Below are 16372 nucleotides of genomic sequence, written 5' to 3' on the forward strand. Positions count from 1 at the left end.
ATTACTTTTAGCACTGGCTGACTATCTAAAAATGAGCACAATGGTAACATTGAATATCTATGATAGGTAGATAGTGGGCAGGGGGGGGGCATTGAGAATAGAGTTGTTATGAGTTTTGTAATTGTTTTTGCTTTGTTTTGTTTTGGTTTTAGGCTAAGTATGCATGCATGCGCGCATGTATGCTAGTGTTGCTTGTTAGCGTGCATGCATGCGCGCATGTGTGCATGTGCGCATGTGTGGATTGTGTGCATGTGTGCATGTATATGATATTGTTTTGAGTTCTTTCGATTGTTAATATATGGAGTAGTGTTAAATATGTTTGGATATTTGTGAGTTTTAATGTTAGATTATTTGTTATTGTATTTGTGTAGTATAGAATATGTGCATGTGTGTGTGTGTGTGTGTGTATTTAAATATAAATTATTGATTTGATAAGTAGATGTTGGTCGTGTTGACCGATTTGATGGCGCAGTTGTATTGCTGTTAATATTGATGTTGTTGTTGTTGTTGCTGCTGCTGATGCTGCAACGGCTGTTACGGCGGCTGTTGTTGATGTTGCTGCATTTGCTGCTGTTGCTGTTGCTGCTGCTGCTGCTGGTGCTGCAGCTGTTAATTGCTGCTGCTGTTGCTGCTGCTGCTGCTGCTGCGGCTGCTGCAAATTACTGCTGCTGCTGCTGCTGCTGCTGCTGCTGAGGCTGCTGCTGCGGCTGCTGTTGTTGCTGTTGATGGTGTTGTGCTGCTGCTGCGGCTGCTGATGCTGCAGTAGCTGTAGTGGCGGGTGTTGTTGATGCTGCTGCTGCAGCGGTTGTTGTTAAAGTTGCTGCTTATTGTTGCTGTTACTGGTGCTGCTGTTGCTGCGGCTGCTAAATGCTGCTGCTGCTGCTGCGGCTGCTAAATGCTGCCGCTGCTGCTGCGGCTGCTGAATGCTGCTGCTGCTGCTGCGGCTGCTAAAAGCTGCTGCTGCTGCTAAATGCTGCTGCTGCTGCTGTGGCTGCTAAATGGTGGTGGTGCTGCTGCAGCTGCTAAATGCTGCTGCGGCTGTTGTATGTTGCGTGAGTGTGATTTATTGGGCAGCTGACAGGCCGATGGGACCGGGTATGGTGAATCCTCAACCAATTCAGACTAATTGATTTGAAAATTAATCAATTCGAACTGGTTTTTTTTTTTTTTTTGTAGTATGTACTGGTCTATTACTCAGTACATACGGCTGGTGGCCCAGATCCGTGTAATGGCTGGATCTGGACAAGTTTACCGCACTGCGCCGCTTAGCGGACCACGCGGAATCGGTCGTTTTCTTGGGAGGCAATTGTTGGTATTGCAGATTATGGCTAGGTATAGCTCTTGTTTTTGGCGCTTAGGTGTTGCTCAGGTTGGAGCTTGTTGTGCTGGGTGAAGCACGAATTGTTTTTATTGGTGGTTGGTCAATACGCTATTGTGGCTTTGGTGGCTAGCCTTGGAAGTGTAGAGCATATTGAGGTTGTTAGTTGTGGTTAGTGTTTGCGCCAGGTTGGTGGTTAGTTGTGGATTAGTTTTGAAGTCTGGTGGGACAGTTCAGGTTTTTGAGGTTTGTTGAGCTGTTTGGCATAGGAGTTGTGCCGGCTAGCATTGTTTTCTTGGGGTTTCATGGTCACTGCTCACTCACCTGGTTTACACATACCCAGAAGGGCAGAGCTCCAGGCACCCAAGCAAAGCAGTTAAGGCACTGAGGTTGTGCAGATTTGATTCTTTATCACTGCTCACTCACCTGGTTTACACATACCCAGAAGGGCAGAGCTCCAGGCACCCAAGCAAAGCAGTTTAGGCACTGGGATATTGTTGTGCTGTTTTTAATCTATAACTGCTCACTCACCTGGTTTACACATGTCCGGAAGGACAGAGCTCCAGGTACCCAAGCTAAGCAGTTTTTAGAAGTCTGATATGACTGTTCTAGGCACTGGAATTTAGGCGGTGCAGATTTATTAGGGGTGTGATATATCCGAATATTGGATTGTTGTTTGGGTCACTTTTGGTGTGTATGGGTCTCCTGTTGCTATTGAGCAAATTGGGTTTGTTTTTGTTTGTCTGGTATGAACGTTAACATGCAACTTGGTTGTCTTTTTTTTTTTTTTTTGTAGTATGTACTGGTCTATTACTCAGTACATACGGCTGGTGGCCCAGATCCGTGTAATGGCTGGATCTGGACAAGTTTACCGCACTGCGCCGCTTAGCGGACCACGCGGAATCGGTCGTTTTCTTGGGAGGCAATTGTTGGTATTGCAGATTATGGCTAGGTATAGCTCTTGTTTTTGGCGCTTAGGTGTTGCTCAGGTTGGAGCTTGTTGTGCTGGGTGAAGCACGAATTGTTTTTATTGGTGGTTGGTCAATACGCTATTGTGGCTTTGGTGGCTAGCCTTGGAAGTGTAGAGCATATTGAGGTTGTTAGTTGTGGTTAGTGTTTGCGCCAGGTTGGTGGTTAGTTGTGGATTAGTTTTGAAGTCTGGTGGGACAGTTCAGGTTTTTGAGGTTTGTTGAGCTGTTTGGCATAGGAGTTGTGCCGGCTAGCATTGTTTTCTTGGGGTTTCATGGTCACTGCTCACTCACCTGGTTTACACATACCCAGAAGGGCAGAGCTCCAGGCACCCAAGCAAAGCAGTTAAGGCACTGAGGTTGTGCAGATTTGATTCTTTATCACTGCTCACTCACCTGGTTTACACATACCCAGAAGGGCAGAGCTCCAGGCACCCAAGCAAAGCAGTTTAGGCACTGGGATATTGTTGTGCTGTTTTTAATCTATAACTGCTCACTCACCTGGTTTACACATGTCCGGAAGGACAGAGCTCCAGGTACCCAAGCTAAGCAGTTTTTAGAAGTCTGATATGACTGTTCTAGGCACTGGAATTTAGGCGGTGCAGATTTATTAGGGGTGTGATATATCCGAATATTGGATTGTTGTTTGGGTCACTTTTGGTGTGTATGGGTCTCCTGTTGCTATTGAGCAAATTGGGTTTGTTTTTGTTTGTCTGGTATGAACGTTAACATGCAACTTGGTTGTCGTCTGCTTGTCTAAGAACATACACTTTAGGGTCTCTTCTCAGTCTCTATTCTGACAAACTGAATGACTTGCATATTAATGGGTTAGTATTATTGTTAGTTGAATTGGTCATATGGTAATTCTGGCACTGAGAATTGGGAGTGCAGTTTGTGCGAATTGTAAGTGCACAATATGCTATGGCTGGATATTTTTTTTTAAATTGCTGCGCATGCGTGCGCTACGACGAACTGCTAACGATTGAGCTAGCAGTCGCATTTTATTGTCTATTTCATTGCTTAATACTAATTCACAATGCAATATATGAGACAGAAATGGAACGAAATAGGTCTAATTGTGAAACGGACTAGCTGACAAATTACTGGCATGTATGAAATAATTTAACAAAATTTACATGCATATCACAACATAAGGACAAAATTGTGACGAATTACAAAAATATAAATATTTAACAATTATTTTTACATTTAACATTACTTAATATTATGCTTAGCAGGCTTATTTGAATTTTTAGCAGTTGGCGGTATTAATTTCTGTTATTAACAGTGCCTCTGTTAACATTATCAGGGTTGTTTTCGATTGCGTTCAGAACAGTTGAGCAATTACTCAACTGTTGCTGTTATTAACATACCTCTGTTAATGTTATCAGGGCTGATTTCGATTACATTCAGAACAGCTGAGATAACATGCTCAGCTGTTGAATTAATACAAGCTGAGTTCTAAATGTAAACAGTGTTTGCCAGAAGGGCGTATTTAAGGATTTGTTGAACATTATTATTCTATATTGGTGCAAATTAACTTATTATTTATATATTCCAGGTCGCGTGGATTAATATGTTGTACGGCCTGGCCTTCCTGTGTGTTTGCCGCCCGCAATTGGACCATCGACTTTGGAGCCGCTGCCAGGAGTGCCACGGGCGCCTTCTGGCAATTTGGAGATGTCTGCCGTTCGTCGAGGATTGACTGTACTCTGCTGGAGGTGCCCACACGAGCTTCTGGGGCACCTTATGGCGTGTTTGCATGCCAATGCTGGAGAGCAGTAGCCATATTCCCAGCCTGTGGGGCATTTGCAGCTGCCGTGTGCCCAGCCATGTTCTGCGCAGGCCTACTTGACGTTGTTGCTGTCGTTGCACGAGCTTCTGGCGCTTTGGGGGCCAACAGTTATGTTGAGCTGGTCCCGCAAAGTGTCTTTTGCCGAGTGTAGCGGGGAGTGGCCGCTGTTGCTGATTGTCAGGAGCTGCAGGTAAGCGTCGTTTGGGCTCAATATAGCTTATTGAACCACTTCTTAGCCTTTTAGCCGCCGTGAGAGTTGGGTGCATATTGTGGCTGAGGAGTGCCTCGACTACCTCCCGCGTATCAAGTTGCTGCTGGAGGGGCTGCTGGTGGGCCTGATGTGCAGCCTGGAGCTGGCTATGGTGCCAAGAGGGACTTGTGGCGTTGTTTGGACGGCTATGTAGGCTTAATTGTATGCTCTGTGGAGTATAAGAAATAGTTTTAATTGCACAAACTAGGTTAAGTGTATTAGTGTTTGTTTTTGTTTTATTTTCAGGTGGGGCTATTGAGTGGTGTTGCATGTTGTGTTGCAGGTTGTGTTGCTGCTGCTCTGGAGGTAACTGGTGCTGAGATGGCTCGTTATAAGAATCCTCATCCATCTCTCGCTCCAGTTGCCGCCTGAGTAGTTCTAGTCGCTGATCAAGCTGCTGCTCATCCTCAGTTAGCCGTTGCTGTTGTAAGTTGGCTTGCTTGGGTTGCGAGAGTGGTCGTTCTAGTTGTTGTTCTGGTTGCTGCTGCTCTGCATCTAGCACTATTACGACGTCTGGCGGCTGAGTTGCCTGATGTTGATGTCCTACAAACTGTAGTTGTTGCTGTTGCTGCTGTTGTTGTTGTTGTTGCTGCTGCTGCTGTGGTTGCTGTTGTTGTTGCTGCTGCTGATGCTGCTGTTGCTGCTGGTGCTGCTGCTGCTGCTGTTGTTTTTGCTGCTGCTGATGCTGCTGCTGTAGTTGCTGTTGTTGTTGCTGTTGCTGATGCTGCTGCTGCTGCTGCTGTTGCTGCTGTGATTGTTGCTGCTGCTGATGCTGCTGCTGCTGCTGCTGTTGCTGTTGTTGCTGCTGCTGCTGCTGTTGCTGTTGTTGCTGCTGCTGCTGTAATTGCTGTTGTTGTTGCTGTTGCTGATGCTGTTGTTGTTGTTGCTGCTGCTGCTGCTGTTGTTGTTGTTGCTGCTGCTGCTGCTGCTGCTGCTGCTGCAAATGCTGCTGTTGGTGCTGCTGCTGCTGCTGTTGTTGCTGCTGCAGCTGTGGTTGCTGCTGTTGTTGCTGCTGCTGATGCTGCTGCTGGTGCTGCTGCTGCTGGTGCTGCTGCTGTAGTTGCTGCTGCTGCTGTTGTTGCTGCTGCTGCTGTTGTTGCTGTTGTTGTTGCTGTTGCTGATGCTGCTGCTGCTGCTGCTGTGATTGTTGCTGCTGCTGGTGCTGCTGCTGCTGCTGCTGCTGTAATTGTTGTTGTTGTTGCTGTTGCTGTTGCTGATGCTGCTGCTGCTGTTGTTGTTGCTGCTGCTGCTGCTGTTGTTGTTGTTGCTGCTGCTGCTGTTGTTGTTGCTGCTGCTGCTGTGATTGCTGCTGTTGTTGCTGCTGCTGCTGCTGGTGCTGCTGCTGTTGTTGCTGCTGCTGCTGTAGTTGCTGTTGTTGTTGCTGTTGCAATTGTTGCTGTTGCTGGTATATTTGGATGGCAAGCTCGCGAGGCAGTACTAATTGCTGTATAACCAATGGCTGATCCCTAATAGCGAGTTTTAGCTCATCTAATGACATTCGTCCCTCTCTGTAGTGTCTTCTTAGAGAATTTATCCTCATTTCGCAAAATCTGGCTGGCTGTTGTTGTGGAGTCTGCTGTTGCTGCTGCTGTTGCATTCTGAGCGAGTTTGCTTCTTCTTCTTCAAGCTCCATGCGAAGCAAAGTTGGCAGCTGTTGTTGTTCTTGCGATTGCTGCACTAGTTGCTGTAGAGGGCGAACATGTTGTTGTAGTTGCAGACTGTATCTTTGCCGATCAAGACGAATTGGAACATACGGGCTTGCGATTAGCTTACGAGCATTTGCATTAGGATGAATAGCAAGTGAGTTGGCAAATCTTTTGCTAGTTATGTGAAATATTTCATCCACTGTGCCAATGTCGTAAGTATCACGTATGTCTTTATTCCTGATCCACCAGGAGGCCTTCACTATCTTCCTTAGAATCCAGTTCTGTGTGGTTTCTATTCGGCGTAGCTGTGTGTCGGAGATCATGGCACCCCAGATCGGCAAAGCATATCTCCATATCGGCGCAATCATCTGCTTGTAGATGGTGATTTTGCATTCTACAGATAGTACGCTTTTGTTTCCTATTAGCCACTCTAGTTTCCTATAGAGGGCTTTGAGGCGGCATCGTAGTTGCGTGACATGGTGTTGCATGTGGAGTTTTCGGTCCAGGTGGACACCTAGGTACTTTTGCCTTGGTTTTGAGGGGATTTCTTGGCCATTGAGTCGTGGAGTCAGGTGAGTCATTCGGTTGTTGTTCAAAGATCGTAGAGTATGAACAACATGAGCTGATTTGCTGTCATTGATTTGGATGCACCATCGGTTAGACCATTTGGTGAATTCGCGCAGATACTTTTGGTTGGCATAGTATGCTGCATGCAGTTTGTCAGCAGCGCTCATTATGACAGTGTCATCAGCAAATGTTGACAGCAGCATGCTGCAGTTGAATGGATCAGTTTCAGATGTTTCTGTATTTGTTCTTGTTGCTGCTATTGTTGTTGAATTGAGAGGTGTTGGAAGGTGAGGTAATGGCATGTCAGATGTGTAGATGATATATAGAATTGGCCCAAGTACGCTCCCCTGGGGCACTCCAGCGCTAACTTTGCCTATTCTTGATTTAATGCCCTCGTTTCCATGAACAATGAAAGTGCGATCAAGTAGGTAGCTCTTGAGGACATTATACAGCTTATTAGGCAGTATCTTGCCTAGTTTTAAGAGCAATCCTTCGTGCCATACTCTATCAAATGCTTCGCGTATATCGATATAGACTGCTGAGCAGTATTGTTTCTTTTCGAATGCACCCAGTATGAATTGGGTTACCCGTGCTAGTTGCTGCTCAGTGCCATGATCTTTGCGAAAGCCAAATTGATGAAGTGGCACGGCCTTTGCAAATTCAGAGCATTCATACAGCCTGTACATGAGAAGCCTTTCGAAGATTTTGGAGAAGCCTGCCAGAAGACTTATTGGCCTATATGAGGCGGCCTCTTCTGTGGGTTTTCCAGGCTTTAAAATTGCTTTTATGGCAGCGCATTTCCACTGACGCGGGAAGTGGCCATGTCTGAGTATGCAGTTGTATATCATGACAAGGTACAATATTGCTTTCTTTGGTAGTGCTTTGATGACTCTATTGTCTATGTTGTCGATGCCTGCAGCCTTTTTTATTGTCAAGCAGTCAATCTCTTTTGTCACTTCAGTATATGTAATTGGGCGAAAAGGGACAACACCAGCGACGCCAGCGCCGCTGTCGCAATCGTTAAGTTGCTGTCTAGTGTTTATTTCATTATTTACCTGGAGTCTGTATTCAGCCGTATTTGAGAATATGGGGCTGAAACGTTGCTCCAAGTATGTAGCAAAAACCTCTGCCTTTTCTCTACTAGTTTTAGTCCATTGCGTTCTGTTGGTGCTACTATTGTTGTTGTCAGTCGCTTGAATTTTAAGTGGCCAATTTGGCTCAGGTTGCCTTTTGATGTTGTTTGTGATGCGCCAAAGTTTTTGCATCTTGTAGCGATCAGAAGCGTCTATTTGTTCAAACATTTTGTTCGTTTGTTTCTTCTTGTCCATACGAAGCGCTTTTTTTAGTTTGTTTTGGGCCTGGCTAAGTCGGCTTCGTGTTAGAGGTGTTCGCATGACCATATGTTCTCTCTTGCACTGCCGTTTTATTGCCAACAGTCTAATTGTTTCGTTTGTTAATTTAAAACGGCCATGGTTCATGCGATTTGTATTTGTGCTTTGTCTTTGTTGCTGTTGATGTCTACGAGTTGGGTGTATTGCTGCTAAGGAGGCATTATATATGTTTTTATTTAATATGTCGATGGCGTCTTCAATATCGGGTCCCGATATTATTTCTGTATTAAGACGAACATTTTTATCTAAATGATTTTGAAATTTTTTTACGTTTGCATTTATCGGTAGCAGTCGCTTCGTTGTTTGTTTATACGGGAATCGGCCTACTCTGAGGCCTATATGTATAGGTAAATGATCCGATTCGAGATCGATTGTAGAGTGTGTTTGTAGTCGGTCATTGTTAATGCCACTGTAGACCGCAAAATCGATAGCGGATGGCCTATTTCTACTTGTGTATGGGAAGTGCGTAGCCCCACCTGTAGCAAGAATGTTCAGCTTCTTGTTGCTGTGAATGCTTCTTAGCAGCTCTACCCCTCGTCGACAAGCACGTTGGTTGCCCCACCAGGAATGTTTGGCGTTCCAGTCGCCACATAAAATGAACCCGGACCCGCTCAACTTTTCAAAATGTTGAAAAAGTTTGGCAAACATGTCAGCGCTCCAATTATATTGCGGTGGGCAATAGATTGGAGCTAGGACAATGGTCTCATTTTTTGCCAGGGTCACAGCTACTGGTGCAGATTGCATGGATTCAAACACAATTGCTTCCAGAGCAATATGTTTGATTCCATGTTTTATTAAAGTGGCAACGCCCCCGCATCTATGGTGTGGAGGTGGGCGAGTTGCCGCGTATGTATGGTAGCCGTTAATAGTAATTGGGGGGCCTGGATTGAGAGTGCTGGGGCCCAAACGTAGCTCAACAAGCATCATAATATCGATTTTATGTCGATGCATGAATACCTCTAATTCATTTACTTTGTTTCTAATGCCAGCAGCGTTCCAATATGCAATTTTAAAAGAGTTGACATATTGGTCGCTGCTGTGATTCGTATTTGGAATAATGTTTGGCCTTCTCCTGTTAAGCAATGGACTGTTAAGGTTGGACAAATGTGTTGTTGTAGTAGTTGTGGTGTCACTAGTAGTGTGAGTGGTGTGTCTGCCATCATCGAGGTGACTCAGTGTGGCAGCCACGCTGGCATTGCTGGTGTTGTTCGCTCTATACATACTGGCTGCTGTCAGTGGCCATGTGTTCACAATTGGCGTTTGCCAATTGGCTGTTGTTTATTGGCTGTGCTGTGCTAATCAATGTACTCATTAAATTAGGAAAATTGTTTGTTTTATTGACATTATTCAAGGTTTCAGAGATTGATGTTGTTAGTGGGTTTGTTTGTTGATCTCCTTGTTTATTGATATTAGTGTTGCTTGCTGCCATTGTGAGCAGCAGGCTAATTAGCATGTCTATTTTCTTGGACATCTCATTTATACTTATCACATTTTGCTGCAGCGCCTCCAGGAGTGGTAAGTCCGCCTGTTGTCTATGTTGTTGTTGTTGCGATTGCTGCTGGTGTCGTTGCTGTTGCTCATGTGATTGCTGCTCTTGCTGTCGTTGATATTGCTGCCGTTTTTGCTGCTCAGGTAGTTGTTGTTGCCTCGGTCGCTGTTGCCTCTGAAGTTGCTGCTGCTGCTCGGGCTGTAGTTGCTGCTGTTGTTGTTGTTGCTGTTGTCGCTGCTGCTGTTGCTGCTCCAGTTGTAGCTGTTGCTGGTACTTCTTGAGGTGTTGCATGGCTGGGTTGTGGGTCCGACTCGTGTTTGCTAGTCCTCTGGCTACTTGGCTATAAGTCAGTTGATTATTTGGCTTCAGCTGTTGATGTTGCTGCTGTTGTTGCTGCTGCTGCTTTTGCTGTTGTTGCCGGAGTTGCTGTTGCTGCTGCTTCCGTTCCATAGTCAGCTTAATTCCACTAGGAGCTGAAGTATTAATTGCTGGGTATTGTGGTTGCTGGTGTTGATGTTGTTGTTGTTGCTGCTGCTGGTGTTGTTGTTGTAGCTGCCGATGTTGTTGTTGTTGTTGCTGCTGCTGCTGCTGCTGTTGCTGTTGGTGTTGCTGCTGTTGCTGCTGCTGCTGCTGTTGTTGCTGCTTCTGTTGTTGCTGTTGCTGCTGCTGTTGTTGTTGTTGTTGCTGTTGCTGCTGCTGCTGTTGTTGCTGCTTCTGTTGTTGCTGTTGCTGCTGCTGCTGTTGCCTATCAATTGCCGCCCGGACACGATTTGCTGCTAGTTTTTCTCGCTCCATTTTGTACACGCTGCATCCCTTAAAGCTGGCTATGTGGTCAGCCTTGCAGTTAACGCACTTAGCAGGTGTGTTTCTGGGCTTGGTACACGTTGTAGTCGGGTGCTGTTCGCCGCATTTGAGACATGCAAAAGGCCTACGACAGTAGTTCTTGCTATGCCCGAACGATTGGCACCGATGACACTGAACAGGCTCATCTCGCTTCAGCTGTCTTTCTACTTCAATGTGTTGGTTTCCCAGGGTTTTCAGTTCCAGCACTTTGTCGTTGGTGTCGCTATTTGGTGCTAGTTCAACTTCAAACATGTTAAGTGGCCGACGCTCAAATCGATGTTTAATGACACTAGCGAAGCGAACCGTGTGTCCATATTTCGCCAATTCTGCTCGGATTTGCTCGCATGGCGTGGAGTGGTGGACATTTTTTAGTAAAACACGGTATCCTCGTTCGCTTCGCATCTGGTGGGTGTGCATCTGAATTTCCGTATTGGCGCCGAGAAGTGCAATAGCTGCATTATACGATAGTAAGTCGCTGCATTGCACTCTGACTCCATCGTTTTGTGTGCACTTTGTTGTATATTTATTTGCACCCACTGTATTATTGAGCATATCAATTATTTGTTGGATGTCACTTATGCTGGGTAGAAAAATTGTTGGAATTTTTTTGCTTTTAGTTGGCTGCTGCTGCTGTTGTTGTTGCTGCTGTTGGCGAAGTTGTTGCTGTTGTTGTTGCTGCTGTTGTTGCTGCTGTTGTTGCTGTTGTTGTTTCATAACTTTGGTGGCCTGGTTTGTAACTTCTTGCGCATTGCTTTGGATCTGAACAATGTCATCATCAGAACTTATATTATGTGCCGATATGTCGCTGCTATCCAGGTCAATATCCATACTGCTGTTGTTGAGTTTAGTACTGCTAGAAGGGTTTGCTTTTTTAGAATTACGATTGCTTTTTTTATATTTGTTGTTTATAGCTGCTTTATTTGTTGCCTTAGTTACTCTTGTTGATGACTTCAGGAAGTCCTGTATCTTCATGCCTGGTCGTGAGTTTCCTTGTACTGCCAGTGTCTGTGCTCGCTTTTGTTTGCTTTGTTGCGGCAGAGTACTTTTACGTTTTAAACTTTTCTTGGCAGACAAGGAAGTTGTAGGTAGCATAGAGCAGTTGAATTTCGGTCCTTTTGCTACTATTGGCGTTATTGCTTGTGGGATTGGTTCGATTTTTTCAAAAGTAATACTATTAATGTTATTGGCAGCAAATGCATCAGATGTTTTAACATTTGCAGAAGTTTCCCCCTTGTTAGCAGTGGCTGTGCTGTTATGCTCAACAGTAGTAGTTCTGTTAAGCATGTCAGCAACTGAGCTGTTAATAACAGCAGCGGGTCGGTAACAGTCATCATCATCATCTTCGTCGTCGAGTGCGTCTGTTAGCTCATCAATGTTATTAACATAGCTAGCTTCTCTTATGTTATCAACATTATGAAGTTCAACTTCGTGTGCCGATACGTTTGGCGATGGATCACAGTGAGAGGCTGCTTTGGGAGTGCTAGTTATGCTAGTATTTGTATTGAAATTATGTACCTGTGCAATAGTTGTCTGCTGTTGCGGCTGGTCATAATTTTTATTGGCTGCTATGTCGCTGTCATCGTCAGACTCCAACACATTGACATAGGTGTTCTCTTCTGAACTTTTCTCTCTGCAGGCGGATAATTGGCTCTCTTTCCATGCCTTAGCTTTCAACGACTTCGTCAAAGACATTCTCAGCGGTGCCGAGCTGGGCGGTGAAGAGTTGGCGGGAGCTGTTTTCAGCTTCGGCTTATGCTTGAGCGTAAGCGTCGGCTGCTGCGCTGGGACATCGGGCATTGCCCTTTCCTCCTCTTCGCATAGCCTTAGCAACTGCTGCCGCCGGTGTTCTCGGCTGAGCTGCTTTTGCGGATTTTTTGTGAGCTGTTGCTGCAACTGTGAAAGTTCACTTTTCGCTATTTCACTTATGCTGCATTCTTCGGTTGCGCGGCGGGGGGGGACAGCCGAGTTTGCGGTAATTTCAGAAGCGTTATGCGGAATTTTAGGCGGGCTATTAGACACAGTTGGTTTTTGCATTTATGCACTTTATATGTTATTTCTGGTGCAGTTATGTTTGTCTTTTACCACTTTTAGCACCTTTTAAATATTAAATGTATTTGCTTGCCACTATGCCTGTTTAGCAATTACACAGTATAACTTCACAAATATATTTTTTCAGGTTGCTGTGCACTATTGTACACGATGAGGGCTTGCTGTCGAATGAGACAATCGGCAGCTTACCTATTTTATTTGTGCGTTACTATCGAGCAACTTATTCAAATATAATTAGCGTACATATCGATACTTAAAACAAAGTGGCAACTCCGCATGCGATGAACGAGAATTCATCGCATGCATCGGAAGTGATCGACTGCAGTGTATTGCAGTCTGGCAATATTTTCTTACAAATAAGTTACACATGATACATTGTTTTTTTTTTTTTTTTTTTTTTTTTTTTTTTTTTTTTTAACACCAGTTACTAATTAATTAATTATTCTTATCTTTCCAGGGGACTCTGGTGAATTCGCAAGCGGGCGTGCCTTTCGATGTGCGAGTTGCCTCCAGTTATGTCCGGGTCGCCACTCGCTAACTGGATACTGCTGCGGCGTCCGTTGCCGTTGGCCACATGTCGCGTGCCGTAGTGGACTTTGCAAGGAATGCGGCCCAATTTGGAGCTGTTCCTGGTCTGTGGTTGGAAGATGCCTGTGTTGTTGCTGCTGTGCTAACTGAGGGGATCGCTTGCGCTTGGTGCCTGTCGGAGTTTGTTGTTGTAGCTTAGTGTGCTCACTGAACCCTTGCTGCCTATGCCGGTGATGCCGTGGCGGAGGTGATCGGGTTGGTTGTGCAGGTGAGTATGTGAACTTCACACTTGTCTCAGTCAGTGGTAGATGTGTATTATCTCCATTTGCAGATATTGATGGCTGCTGCTGAATGATCCCCGGCTGCCCTTGTCGTTGTTGCCCTGGCTGAGGGAAACTCATTGGCAGACTTTGTTGTTGTTTTTGTCGTGGTTTGCGGAGCTGCTCTGCTGAAACTAGTTGCTGCTGTTCAATGATCTCTTGCTGCCTTTGTCGTTGATAGCGTGGCGGAAGAGATTTAATTGGTTGTGCAGGTAAATGTATGCATTCCACACTTGGCTCTTTCATTAATTTGTGTATTTGATCTTTCCTTGCAGGGATGATTCGCTGTTTCGTTGTTGATGAGGCTTCTGCCTGGCTCTGCTGCTGCCGCTCCATACTCCGCAACTGTGCAAAACTTCGTACAGTTGTTCGCTTAGTAATCACTTGCTGCCTTTGTTTTTGACGTCGTGGCAGGGGCGACCGAATTGGATTTGCAGGTAACAGTGTGCATTTTATACTTGGCTCATTTAATAATTCGTGTATTTGATCTTCCTTTACAGAATTAACTAGCTGCATTTTTGCTGGTGGGCCTTCTGCCTGGCTCTGTTGCTGTTGCTCAGTGTTCCTCAGCTGCCTTTGTCGTTTGTGTCTTGGCAGAGAGAAACTCATTCGCTGGCTTTGTTGTTGCTGTTGGCATAAATGGAGGAGCCCCTCTGCCAATTGCTGCTGTTTAATGATATCTTGCTGCCTTTGTCGTTGGTGCCATGGCGGAAGAGATTGAACAGGTAAGTGTATGCACTCTCTACTTGGCTCGGTAAGTAATGCATATGTTTGATATTCGTTTGCAGAAATAACTCGCTGTGACGTTGATGGTGGGCCATCCGCCCGGATCTGCTGCTGCTGCTCAGTGTTCCCCGGGTGCTCTTGTCGTTGTTGTCCTGGCTGAGGGAAACTCATTGGCTGGCTTTGATGTTGCTGTTGCCATGGCTGGAGGAGCTGCTCTTGCAGCTTTTGCCGTTGATGCCGTGGCAAAGGCGATTGAATTGGTAGCGCAGGTAAATATGTGCATTCTATACTTGGCTTGGTCAATACATATGTTTGTTTTCCATTTTCAGAATTAGCTCGCTGCGCTGTTGTTGATGAGGCTTCCGCCCGGCTCTGCTGCTGTTTAATATTCTCCGGCTGCCCTTGTCTTTGTTGTCCTGGTAGGAAGGAGCAACTTGGTCGTCGATTTTCGTTTGCACTCATCTTACGTTTTTTTGCCAATTGGTCTAGGTGAGTCGAAGGCGGCTCTGCAGGTCCAAGTTGTCTCCGTCGTTTAGCTGAGGGCTGGATTTGCTGCTGGTCTAAAATCCCAAGTTGACCAACTCGTTGCCGTGGAAATGGAAATCGAATTGTCTGTTCAGGTAAGTGAGTGCATTTACTATTAGGCACCGATAATGAAGCCTGTTTTATGAATTTGTTTCCAGATTTTTTAAGCTGAGTAACAGGCAATTGCTGTAGAGTTTCTCGCTCGGTATCCCAGTGCTGATCTGGCCACTTCTGTGTCATGTTGGTTTCAGACCGAATTTGCTGCTGCTCAGTTGTTCGCTCGATGATCACTTGCTGCCTTCGTTGTTGACGTCGTGGCAGGGGCGATCGAATTGGATTTGTAGCTAACTGTGAGCATTCTATACTTGGCTCAGTCAATACATCAATTTGTTTTCCATTTTCAGAATTAGCTGTCCGCGTTGTTGTTGATGTAGCTTCAGCCCGGCTCTGCTGCTGCTGCTCAGTGTTCCCCGGCTGCTCTTGTCGTTGTTGTCCCAACTGAGAGAAACTTACTGGTTGGCTTAGTTGTTGGTGTTGCCATGGCTGGAGGAGCTGCTCTGCTGAAGCTAGTTGTTGCTGTTCTATGGTATCTTGCTGCCTTTGTCGTAGATGCCATGGCGGAAGAGATTGAATTGATTGTACAGGTAAGTGTATGCATTCTATGCTTGGTTCGGTAAATAATGCATATTTTTTATATTCATTTGCAGAAATAACTCGCTGTGACGTTGATGATGGGCCATCCGCCCGGATCTGCTGCTGCTGCTCAGCTGATCGCTCGATAATTAAGTGCTGCCATTGTTGTTGATGTCGTGGCAGGGCCGATCGAATTGGATTTGCAGGTGACTTTGTGCATTCTGTACTTGGCTCAGTCAATACATAAGTTTGTTTTCCATTTTCAGAATTAGCTGGCCGCGTTGTTGTTGATGTAGCTTCAGCCCGGCTCTGCTGCTGCTGCTCAGTGTTCCCCGGCTGCTCTTGTCGCTGTTGTCCCGACTGGGAGAAACTTGCTGGCTGGCTTTGTGGTTGCTGTTGCCATGGCTGGAGGAGCTGTTCTGCTGAAACTAGTTGTTGCTGTTCTATGATCTCTTGCTGCCTTTGTCGTTGATGCCATGGCGGAAGAGATCGAAATGGTTGTGCAGGTAGATGTATGCATTCTGTATTTGACTCGGTAAATAGTGCATATGTTTGGTGTTCATTTGCAGAAATAACTCGCTGTGACGCTGATGATGGGCCATCCGCCCGGGTCTGCTGCTGCTGCTCAGCTGTTCGCTCGATAATTACGTGCTGCCATTGTTGTTGATGTCGTGGCAGGGCCGATCGAATTGGATTTGCAGGTGACTTTGTGCATTCTGTACTTGGCTCAGTCAATACATAAGTTTGTTTTCCATTTTCAGAATTAGCTGGCCGCGTTGTTGTTGATGTAGCTTCAGCCCGGCTCTGCTGCTGCTGCTCAGTGTTCCCCGGCTGCTCTTGTCGCTGTTGTCCCGACTGGGAGAAACTTGCTGGCTGGCTTTGTGGTTGCTGTTGCCATGGCTGGAGGAGCTGTTCTGCTGAAACTAGTTGTTGCTGTTCTATGATCTCTTGCTGCCTTTGTCGTTGATGCCATGGCGGAAGAGATCGAAATGGTTGTGCAGGTAGATGTATGCATTCTGTATTTGACTCGGTAAATAGTGCATATGTTTGGTGTTCATTTGCAGAAATAACTCGCTGTGACGCTGATGATGGGCCATCCGCCCGGGTCTGCTGCTGCTGCTCAGCTGTTCGCTCGATAATTACGTGCTGCCTTTGTTGTTGATGTCGTGGCAGGGCCGATCGAATTGGATTTGCAGGTGACTTTGTGCATTCTGTACTTGGCTCAGTCAATAATCCGTATATTTGGCCTTCATTTACAGAATTAACTCGTTGTGTTTTTGTGGGTGGGCTATCAGCCCGGCTCTGATGCTGTTGCTCAGTGTTC

General features: G+C 45.8%; 1 protein-coding gene and 4 long non-coding RNA genes across 6 annotated transcripts; 4 read left to right on the forward strand and 1 right to left on the reverse strand.

The window, feature by feature from the left end:
• Positions 1-501: 501 nt before the first annotated feature.
• LOC115768716 (putative uncharacterized protein DDB_G0271606) lies at positions 502-10186 on the reverse strand (the record flags this gene model as incomplete). The annotated part of the gene is given in 5 exon segments (XM_030713416.1): positions 502-629; positions 632-719; positions 4885-5733; positions 5887-5922; positions 9566-10186. Coding segments are annotated over 5 exon segments (1722 nt in total), but the record flags the coding sequence as incomplete, so codon positions are not given.
• Positions 10187-12742: 2556 nt separating this feature from the next.
• On the forward strand, positions 12743-13732 carry LOC115768728. Its single transcript, XR_004018609.1, has 4 exons — positions 12743-13112; positions 13176-13376; positions 13440-13601; positions 13665-13732. It is a non-coding gene; the product is annotated as an uncharacterized LOC115768728 (long non-coding RNA).
• Positions 13733-13758: 26 nt separating this feature from the next.
• LOC115768731 lies at positions 13759-14412 on the forward strand. Its single transcript, XR_004018612.1, has 4 exons — positions 13759-13889; positions 13953-14159; positions 14220-14309; positions 14380-14412. It is a non-coding gene; the product is annotated as an uncharacterized LOC115768731 (long non-coding RNA).
• On the forward strand, positions 14412-14853 carry LOC115768735. Of its 2 annotated transcripts, none has more exons than XR_004018615.1 (3): positions 14412-14510; positions 14574-14765; positions 14820-14851. It is a non-coding gene; the product is annotated as an uncharacterized LOC115768735 (long non-coding RNA). The 2 variants fall into 2 exon arrangements; XR_004018616.1 differs by having other exon boundaries at positions 14413-14510; positions 14574-14755; positions 14820-14853.
• A 481-nt stretch (positions 14854-15334) lies between these two features.
• On the forward strand, positions 15335-15844 carry LOC115768723. The gene is made up of 3 exons (XR_004018604.1): positions 15335-15554; positions 15618-15749; positions 15810-15844. It is a non-coding gene; the product is annotated as an uncharacterized LOC115768723 (long non-coding RNA).
• Positions 15845-16372: the final 528 nt, after the last annotated feature.

The sequence above is a fragment of the Drosophila novamexicana genome, unplaced genomic scaffold (assembly GCF_003285875.2).
Source record: "Drosophila novamexicana strain 15010-1031.04,08,12 unplaced genomic scaffold, DnovRS2.1 tig00001986-arrow-arrow-pilon, whole genome shotgun sequence".
In the NCBI taxonomy this organism is placed as follows: domain Eukaryota; kingdom Metazoa; phylum Arthropoda; class Insecta; order Diptera; family Drosophilidae; genus Drosophila; species Drosophila novamexicana.